The following is a 10,969-nucleotide window of genomic DNA, read 5'->3' on the forward strand; positions in this document are numbered from 1 at the left end:
AAAAAAAAGAGGAGGCGAAATAGCTATTATCTACAAACCCGAATTAACCATCACAATCACGGGTGAATCTACCTCGCCACAACTTGAAATTGCATCGACAAGAATTAATCATCCAAACCTAATAGGACACCTTAACACAATCCTATTCTACAGGCCACCAGGAAAATGGCAAGACTCCCAAGTACAACTCATGGATTTCATCTCGAACTCCTGCGTGTCTGCCTCAAACATCCTCATATTAGGAGACATCAACCTACACCTAGAAGATGACACCTCACCGAGCACACGAGAATGCAAAGAATTCCTAAAACTCTGGGATCTGCAAGTACCCAACACGCAACCAACACACAAAAAAGGACACACACTTGATATCATTACAAACAAATTCGTACCAGATTCAACTATCATACTCACTGACACAAGATGGACACCTACACTATGGTCAGACCACCATAAAGCAAATGTCTCTCTCTGCTGGCGAAAAACACACACAAACACAATCAATAAAAGGAGCGAACAACATACACAACGAGAGGAAAAATAGACCCCACAATATTCTGGCAACAGATCTACCAGAACGAATGGCCAACAAACGCTGACACCATCCAATTCCTCCAAGAATGGGACGATCTATGTACAACAACATTAGACAAAATCGCTCCAATCCAAACCAGAACATCACACAGGAAAAAAACAAATCCATGGTTCACCGAAGAGCTGAAAAAACTTAAAACACAAGTCAGGAAACTAGAACGAGAATGGAACAAAAAGAAAGACGAACAAACACTGAACGCATGGAAATTACTTCGGAAAAAATACAAATACACCATAAAACAGACCAAAAGACTACATTACAAAACAATAATAGGACCAAACTACAAAGACACACATAAACTCTTCAACCTTGTGAACAAACTGTTAGACACCACACCAGTTACAAACAACGGCAAAGATGTACCAGATGTGGACAACCTTGCAAAATACTTCAAGGAGAAAATTATACACCTACGACTCAAAATACCTGCTAGCCCTATTGAGTACGCCACAATTTTAGATTGTCTAGACCCAGAAGAAGGAACATACCCTGCAGACAGAACATGGACCGAATTCGAAATACTATCAGAAGACCTCATCTCTGAAACTCTCAAAAGATATGCCAAATCCCACTGCAAACTAGACACGTGCCCAAACAACCTCATGAAATCTGCTCCTCAACAATTCATAATAGACCTAACGAGCCATGTGAACTTCATGCTACAAAACGGACTCTTCCCAAAAGAAAAAGGAAAAATCTTACTCACCCCAATTCCTAAAGACACAAAGAAAAGCACAAGTGAAATAACCAACTACAGGCCTGTAGCTTCCATACCACTAATAACCAAAATAACCAAAGGACTGGTAACCAAACAACTCACAAACTATCTAAACAAACACTCAAGTTAATATCCCGTAACATCATATCTCTCATACCTTTACTCACAGAAAGATATATACCATATGTCCTCATGCCTTTTTATCGCCCTTTAAACTCCCATTGTTTCCTTCCAAAGTTTCAATGTTTATGTTCCATTGTTACATTCCCTAACGACACCTCAATTGTTTCGCATAACTCTGCACAATGTAATCCATAACCAATCTGTAACACATTGTATTTCCAACATTTAACTCATATTGTAAGCCACACTGAACCCGCAAAAAGGTGGGAAAATGTGGGATACAAATGCAATAAATAATAAAAAAAAAATGTATAGAGTACCACGTTATTAACAGACTCGACACAGTACCGTGTTTCGGCCACAGGCCTGCCTCAGGAGTCTCCACTGCAGGGCATCTCCCTCATCACCCAATAGGAGGATAACGCGCTATCCTCCTATTGGGTGATGAGGGAGACGTCCTGCAGTGGAGACTCCTGTGTCGAGTCTGTTAATAAAGTGGTACTCTATACATCAGTATCCCGTCTCCCTGGAGTCATTGGTCCACTTCCCTCTAACCATGGTACTTCAAATACATTATCAAAAGACCATTTATCAGATATTGAGAAATAAAAACTAAATCCAAATGTTTGTGAATAGGAACTGTAACAAATTCTATAAAATCAAAAATCTTTCATAGTCTCCATAAAGAGTCCCGGAGTACTTTCCGCCCCATAATTACCAGGTGAATTAAAATCACCTAAAATGACTAATTTCTCACAGAGATTCAGATCAAGCAGAAAATTTGACAGCTCACAGCATGTGTGATGTGGAATATAAACTAGTGAAAAAAAAACCCAGGTGATTTATTATTGATCACTAAAACACATTCAATAAGAGAAACATCCCCTACAGTCACTTTCCGAAGTTGAAGACGACTTAAAAAATGAAAGCTAGTCCACTTTCTCTCTTAAACCCTCTATATATTCCCTATATATTCATATGCTGGAGGACTAATTTGTTGAGGAGAGTTTCTGTTAAACATACACTATCAAGCTTGTGATCCAAAATCTAATCATGCAACAGGAATTTCTTATTGCTTACTGTCCTGATGTTAATTAACCCCATCCTAATGTCACTTTCCTGATATTTTTACAAATATGAATGGATAAAAGAAATCGGGACCTGTTCGTAATGTGCATTTGAGACCTATTTACTCTTCCACCTATAACAACTGAAATGGGTTGAGAATTATAACACCTTTTACTACTACTAAGCACAAAACAAAAGTGAGAGGAAAAAACAATCGAGATCTATCAAACGCCTTCCAAATCCTTCGAAGTCCACATGAAGAAGTGCTCCTTTGTCGCGCTCCACCAGTGTGATGAGCAGGTGCTCCTTCCTCCAGTGCAGGATGCCCCTGGTGCTGGCACTGCCCTTAAATGCTCCTGACTTTCACCTGTGACATCACAGGTGGGTGGAGCTTCAGCTGGTCTGGGAACAGTGCTGTGAGAGCATTACCAGTCAAGGAGGTAATACTGCAGAACTAAAGCAGTGGCAATCAGAGAGGAAGGCAGATTAAAACAGCTCTGCTATATTTGCATGTTCATTCTGTGCTGAATTTGCTGACAGTAACTGAGCATCTTCCTAGAATTTCTGGGTATAACATAAATTGGTGGAAAACAGTAGTAATGTGCATGTATATAGACAACATTTGGTGGTGTTTTCCATTTGTATGAGTACTAACCAAGTTGAAGTATTTGGGTGTTTGGTATGCATAGTACAATTTGAAAGTATTTTGGAATTCAATAAGGAGACTGTTTTGCAGGTAGTGGATGATCTGTTTGTAAAGTGGTCCCCTTTGTATTTGTCCTGGTGGGGTAGGTTGGATGCTGTGAAGAAGGTATTAGCCTCAAGTTAAATTACATTTTCATCATGATACCTTTTCCGTATCGAGATTCTTTTTAAATTGTACATAAGAGTAGAATTGTTAAATTTTTGTGGTGCAATAAGGCTCCTTGAATTGAGCTTTTCAGTTAAAGCTGACCAAAGAGAAGGGTGATATATATTTCCCTGATCTTAAGATGTAGTATTATACTTATTTAATGGCTGCTGCTACAGCATGGTATACAGATTGCATGGGTATGGAGGTTCCAGGATGATTGCAGTTGAAGATGGAAAAGGCTAAACCATACTCCTTGCATAGTTTATTTACTGTACAAGTTCAGAAAGTTGCACCACATTCTCCATTGCTTATTGTGGCACCAAAGGTAGTAAAGCTATCAATGACCTCCCTACGCAATAAATGTAAACACTAATGTAATTTCACCTAAAGTTTCAAACTTTGTCACTTTGAACCAAAACCTGTTTTTGGATAACAGTGGGATACAAGAATGCATAAATAAATAAATAAAATTATCCTGTCCAGATCCCGGTTCTCTCTTCCTTTAACTTAATCTGGTGTTGAGAATACAAGATAGTTATTAATTGGAGGGAATGGCAGGAGAGGAAAATTTGGTTTATGCATCAGCTAGTAGATGATAGAGTTAGAATATGAAACATAAATTGTAATTTATTTTTATAATTCTAATGTAAATATTTTCCTTACACTTAACATTTTGATTCACTTCCAGATGACAGTACAGGAATACAGTCTTCAGGATGAGGAAGATGAAGAGTTTTTACAGCAGTACAGAAAACAAAGAATGCAAGAGATGAGAAAGCAGCTGCACAAGGGGCAGCAGTTTCAGCAGGTTTTTGAAATTACCAGTGGCGAAGGATTTCTGGACACAATAGATAAAGAACACAAAAATACCCTTATAATGATTCACATCTATGAAGATGGCATTCCCGGTTCGGATTCTTTAAACGGGTGTATGATCTGTCTTGCTAATGAATATCCAATGGTCAAGTTTTGTAGAGTCAAAAGCTCTTTGATTGGTGCCAGCACAAGATTTACCAGCAGTGCTTTGCCTGCTTTTCTTGTGTATAAGGGCTGTGAGCTAATTGGTAATTTTGTGAGAGTTACTGATCAGCTCGGGGAAGATTTCTTTGCCCTAGATCTAGAAACATATCTCCAAGAATGTGGTCTGCTTCCAGAAAAAGATCTCTTCATCCTTTCTTCCATACGTAATTCCTCAACTGTGTATAGTGACAACAGTGATCTGGAGATAGACTGAGAACGTTAACGAAGGGGACTTGGACCATTTTTTCCATTTATTTATAGCAGATGCAAACAAAAATGTGTTTAGCCTGTCTGTTTTTCCCTCCCCTTTTTTCTCTGTCCATTTCTTTGTAAAGATTTAAAATAGCTTGTGTTTTGCAATGAATTATGAGTCAAATAACTTCTTAGTTAGACAAAAGTACAAAATTAGTACTTTTGTCTAACTTACATTTCTATTGGATTTGGCAAAACAGAAAGATGTCACAAAGTAAACAGGAAAAATAGAGTTGCCATTTTAGTCCAATTGAATGCATGGTAACAAAGGAGTCCTTTTACAAAGGTGTGTGGTAAGTGCTAGCATGTGCTTATCACTGCTTAAAAGGGCTTCTTCAAGAAGATTTGCAGGAGGATATCAGTGCTTCAATTTACTATATGTCTAAGCATCATTATACTCCTACTCCTTCTGCTCCTCAAAGGACTATTCCCTATCACTCACATCCAAGGCAGCAGCGGGGTCAAAAATCCCTGACACCTTCTCAGTCTAAACAGCAGCCTTCCTAGAGAGTATTGCCAGTTGTCCGTGCCAAACGATCTACCGATCGTAGGAAGCCTCATTCTTTTCCAACAGAGGTGGCCTCTCACAACCTCCGACCGTTGGGTGCTACATACCACTCTTCACAATTATGCTCTGTGTTGGCAAAAAAAAGTCTAGAAGAGAAACATATTAAGTTAGCCCAGTAAAAAGAAACCATCCATCAAGAGTCTCATTTCAGCTCTTGGCCCTCTGCTGGCAGAATGCAATGAAACCAGTTCCACCAGACAGGAGTCAAGTACATAAGTAATGCCATACTGGAAAAAGACCAAGGGTCCATCGAGCCCAGCATCCTGTCCACGACAGCGGCCAATCCAGGTCAAGGGTTCTATTCCAGATGTTTTCTCATACCAAAAAAGATTGGGGGGGGAGTACATCCAATTCTCAGTTTTTGAGACTTAAACAAGTTTCTACTCAAAGAAAAATTTTGCATGGTAGCCCTAGGATCACTACTATTCATGATACAACTCAACGATTGGCCTTGCTCTCTAGATCTCAAGGAGACACACACACACATACCTATTCTCCCTGCACACAGAAAGTTGCTCCACTTCCGCTGTGAGACTCTGCACTATCAATACAAGCTCTTACCATTTGACTTGGCCTTTGCTCCTCGAGTATTCCAAAAGTGTCTAATAGTAGTAGCTGCAACGCTTAGCAAATAGGGTATATACTGGCTGCGTTTGATTGCTATTCTTATAAAAACTTAGGCTAAATTAGAAAAAGGAAAGGAATCTTTATTTCTCTAGCAGCAGCACAAGAAATACTATTGGCTCTTGGCATTAGTAATCTTGCAGAACAGAGTCTAACAATAGGAAGGAAAGTTTTATTCCTCACTGTCATACAAAGGCCATAGAACAGAAAGGAAGAAAAAAAAAATCTTAGCTATAGAGGATTAGTTTTTATGAGGGGAGGAGAGTACCCCCCCCCCCCCTCCCTTTCGGGGAAAATAGGCCATGGAAAGGATGTGAAACTCTCTTACCAGCATGGCTAGTTTTTCAGAGTTTTTTTGTCTGCAGAGCATTCACTTCTCCTCTACCAATCATAGGTGCTGCATATGTGCTGGAGGCTTGCAATTGGTGTCCTTTCCACACCTCTTCTCAGTAAATTACATTTGTAACAAGTTATACCAGGTAGCTGAGTTGCCCTAGCAACAGGAGGCCCCATCAGAGTCTGTGACCAGCCAGAAATTCCTGCATGTTGCTGATAGGAAAATAGATGGGGGTTGGGAAATAGTGCAGCATACCTGAAGTAGAACATTATAGCTAAAAATTTATAGACAGGTATACATATCTTCCCTTACCTGGATGACTGGTTAATGAAGGCAGCCAGCCTCCTGAGAGTCAGCGAAGACCTCTTCAGTCTGCCATATGGCTCCTAGAACTGCTCAGATTTGTAGTCAGTTACCCCAAATTACATCTTCAACCAGTTCAGACCTTAGATTTCATAGAGGCTCTCCTCAATACTACTCAGGGACGAGCCTTCCTTCCTCCACCAAGGGCAAACAACATCTTACCACTCAGATGTTCAAGTCCACCCAAGTATCTGCTCGTCTGATGCTCCGCCTGCTCAGTCACATGGCTTCAACAGTGCATTTAACACCGTTGGCTCGTATTCACTTCTGAATCCCTCATGCCACAGTTTCGCCACTCTCTACAGTGGTGGATGGTGCCCCAGAATCCATCAGCCCTTTTCTGTTCTACCTCCATTGAAGACATTTGCAAGGCAGCTACGTGGTCTTCTATCCACACCCGCAAAACAAGATGGGGTTCACAATTTCCACAAAAGTCCAATGGCACAGAAAGGAGTGGAAAAAAGAACTCCAAGAGATCAGAGATCCAGGATAAGATGCTCCAAAACACAAACTTTATTCTGACCCTACACGGTCCGTGTTTCGGCTTTTAAAAAAGCCTTCCTCAGGGGTCTAAAAAGTAATAACATATATATAATAGTTAAATTTAATACACAAAAACTAGTACATAAGAATTAAGAATTAAAATCAGACACTATATATAAAAAATGTGTATAAAAATATATATAAAAAATATATAACAAAAGAGAGAACACAGTCATTATACAAAATTATTATATGGCTATTATAGTAATAATTCTATTAATAAATCAGACAAATATCGTAAATAATAAAAATGGTGATAAAACGTGACTGTAAAAACATACCTCAAAAAATGAATATTATATCTCAAAAAACGATGAAATCTCTGTGCATAAATGGCATAAATATATCATATTAATCCATTATGGTATTTAAATAGAATTTGATATAACGTGCAACACAATATAAATATTAATTATAAAAATCAATATAATGAACTGATTCATAGAAGTAAAGAAATACAAAGGAAAAACATTTTTTAACATTCAGAAATATGTGTTATAATCAACAATAATAATGTTAATACATTCATATAAAAAGCAAATCATATAAACTACATGGAAAAATAACTAAAAATAACAAGCATATGAAAAAATGGACATACCGATCAGTGAGTGCACAGCTGTATATTGGTAGAAGAAGGAGCACATAAATTTATGTCTCTGTAAAGGAACGTCAAAAATATTAATAAGAAAAATGAGTAAAAAGAGAAAAGAAAACAAAAGAAAAATGTATTGAAAAAATTTAAAAAATAAGAATAAAAAATAAAAATTTAAATAAAGAGGTGAACCAAAAATTACTAATTAAATGAATATCAAAGAGAAGAACGGATTACCGGACACAAAAAAGAAAAAGAATAAAATAAGAATAAGAAACATGTGAAAACTAAACATAAAAAGCTGAACATAAAAAACATAGGGCAGCATAAGAACAATCATGTCAGTAGTCCTAGTGCATATAAAAATATGTATACAAAGACGTGAACAAATGAGTGGTGTAAAAGGTAAGGAAACAGATATCTGTAAAGCCTAAGGAATGTATACATATAATCCTATAACAACACAACGTGACAGGGTGGGAGAAAAAATTTTGGTATATCTAATATAATAAAACTCACCCTCAACATTCTGAGGACAACGTTCTGAAGTCACTCAGACTCCCAGAATGGTTCGTAAGTTCATGGTGGTGAAGCCACTGACCATGACTCGCTGCCCCGCCCTCGCGTCAAATGTAATGACGTCGAGGGCGGAAAACCAAAAGAAAAATGAAAGAAGGGACCGCATCCAGGCAGGGGGAGGAGCGTGTTTCCCTACTCCTTCCCCTTCCTAGGAAACGCTGGGCAACAACCTCGCAAACCACCCGAAGTCCCGCACACAGAATGACCGAGGTCCAAAACCACCCGCCCACCACGCCGCCCCCCCCCCCCCCACCGCCCCACCAAAACAACCAACAAAGCTCATCAGAAGAAAAGAAGCCCAGCCCACAAAATGATGGAGGTGCAACACCCACCCCCCCGAGCGGCCCCCCCCCCCCAAAGCCACCCACTGTCGCGTTGCTTTGCTGGAGGGGGACACGAAACCCCGCCAGCACAAGTCCTGTCTTCAGACTCCGGCGTGAACTTCAGCATTTACTAGCCTATGCAGGCAGGGCTTCTGTGAGTCTGACGTCATGCATGTGCAGGACGTCCGACGCACAGAACCTCGCCCAGCAAAGGCTAGCAATGCCGAAGATCAAGCGGAATCAGCAGACAACAAAGGACTTCTGCTGGCGGGATTTTGGGTCCCCCGCCAGCAAAACTACGCAACGGTGGGTGGGATGGTGGCAGGGGGGGCATCGCGGTGGGTGGGATGGCGGCGGGGAACATCGTGCGGAGGCAGTGACAGCAAAAAAGAAAAAACCCCTGCAATCTGGCAGCGCTACCTTCCCTCATCTTCAAAGCACTGCTTCCAAAAACCCCTGCCCCCCCACACACACTCACTCATCTGGCAGCAGTTCCTGAACCCCACCACACACACACACACACTCACTCTCTCATCTGGCAGCGCTTCCTGAAAACCCTGCCCCCCCCCACACACACACACTCACTCATCTGGCAAACCCCTCTCCTCCCCACCACACACACACTCACTCTCTCATCTGGCAGCGCTTCCTGAAACTCCTGCCCCCCCACACACACTCACTCATCTGGCACCGATTCCTGAACCCCCACCCACACCCCCTCCCCCCACACACACTCACTCTCATCTGGCAGCGCTTCCTGAAACCCCTGCCACAACCACACACAGTCACTTGCTAATCTGGCAGCCGTTCCTGAACCCCCCCCCCCCCCCCCCACACACACACACACTTACTCACTCTCATTTGGCCACACTTCCAGAACCACCCCACCACCACCACCACACACACACACTCTCTCTCATCTGGCAGCACTTCCTGAACCCCCTCCCCCCCCCCACACCCATCTTCTTCCAAGCTGAACCACCCAACACACCCCTCCAACATACACACTCTCTCACTCAAAATCTCATCTGCCATAGCTTCCTGAACCCCCCTCCACCCCCCACACACTCACTCTGTCTCATCTGGCAGTGCTTCCTGAAACTCCTGCCACCACCCCCCCCCCCCCCCCCCCCACACACACACACACACACACAGTCACTCACTAATCGGGCAGCCATTCCTGAACCCCCCCCTCTCCCACACACACACACTTACTCACTCTCATTTGGCCCCGCTTCCTGAACCCCCCCCCCCCCCACACACACACACAAACACTCACTCTCTCATTTGCCAGTGCTTCCTGAACCCACGCCACAAACACAAACACTCACTCTCATCTGGCAATGCTTGAAACCCCCCCCCCCCCACACACACACACACACACTCGGCAACGCTTCCTGAACCACCCACACCCCTCTTCTTCCAAGCTGAACCCCCCAACACACCTCCCACACCCCAACCCCATACACACGCACTCACTCTATCTGTCATCTGGCAGCGCTTCCTGAACCCCCCTACCCCCCCCCCCCCCCCCCACACACACACACACTCACTCTCAATCATCTGGCAGCGCTTCCTAAAACACCATACACACTCACTCACTCACTCTCTCATCTGGCAGCGCTTCCAGAACCCCCTGCCCCCCCCCCCCCCCCACACACACTCACAATGTCATCTGGCATTGCTTCCTGAACCCCCCTCCCCCCACACACACACACTCACTCTCATCTGGCAACGCTTCCTGAACACACCACACCCCTCTTTTTCCAAGATGAACTCTCCAACACATCTCCCCACACACACACACACTCTCTCTCCCCCTCCTCCAGCACACCAATTGCTTAGGTGCAGTGGCGGCAATCTCAGACACCAGAGAGAGAGGGGGGCCTGACACCATAGAGAGAGAGGGAGGGAGGTATCTCTGTCACACCAACACTCTCTCTCTCTCACACACACACTCTCTCTCACACAGACAATGTCTTTCTGTCTCTCACTCTCACACACTCTATGTCTCACAGTGTATCACATTCACTCTCTATGTGTCACATAGTCACTTACACACTCGCTTGGTCTCATACACTCAGTGTCACACAGAATCAATGTCTCACACACACACTCTCGCACACACTGTATCTGTGAGAAACACACTCTCTCTCTATCACACTGTGTCTCACATACGCAATTGCACACACTCTCATTCTCACACACACACTCTCTCATAGACACACTCACATCCAGACTCACTTTCTCTCTCACACACACACACACTCGCACTTTCACTCTCTCTCTCTCTCACACAGTCACTCTCACATACACTCTCCAAAACATACACACTATGAGGAAACCCTTGCTAGCGCCCGTTTCATTTGTGTCAGAAACGGGCCTTTTTTACTAGTATATATATATTT

General features: G+C 42.5%; 1 protein-coding gene across 3 annotated transcripts in view; it reads left to right on the forward strand.

Moving 5' to 3' along the window:
• PDCL (phosducin like) overlaps window positions 1-5,475 on the forward strand; it is a 200,843-nt gene extending 195,368 nt beyond the window's left edge. For all 3 annotated transcript variants that reach the window (XM_030206957.1, XM_030206959.1, XM_030206958.1), the window contains one exon: window positions 4,046-5,475. In XM_030206957.1, coding sequence (XP_030062817.1) covers window positions 4,046-4,591 — 546 coding nt within the window. In that variant the 3' untranslated portion in view covers window positions 4,592-5,475. The remainder of the gene's footprint in view (window positions 1-4,045) is intronic.
• Window positions 5,476-10,969: the final 5,494 nt, after the last annotated feature.

This window comes from Microcaecilia unicolor, chromosome 6 (genome assembly GCF_901765095.1).
Source record: "Microcaecilia unicolor chromosome 6, aMicUni1.1, whole genome shotgun sequence".
Classification (NCBI taxonomy): Eukaryota; Metazoa; Chordata; class Amphibia; order Gymnophiona; family Siphonopidae; genus Microcaecilia; species Microcaecilia unicolor.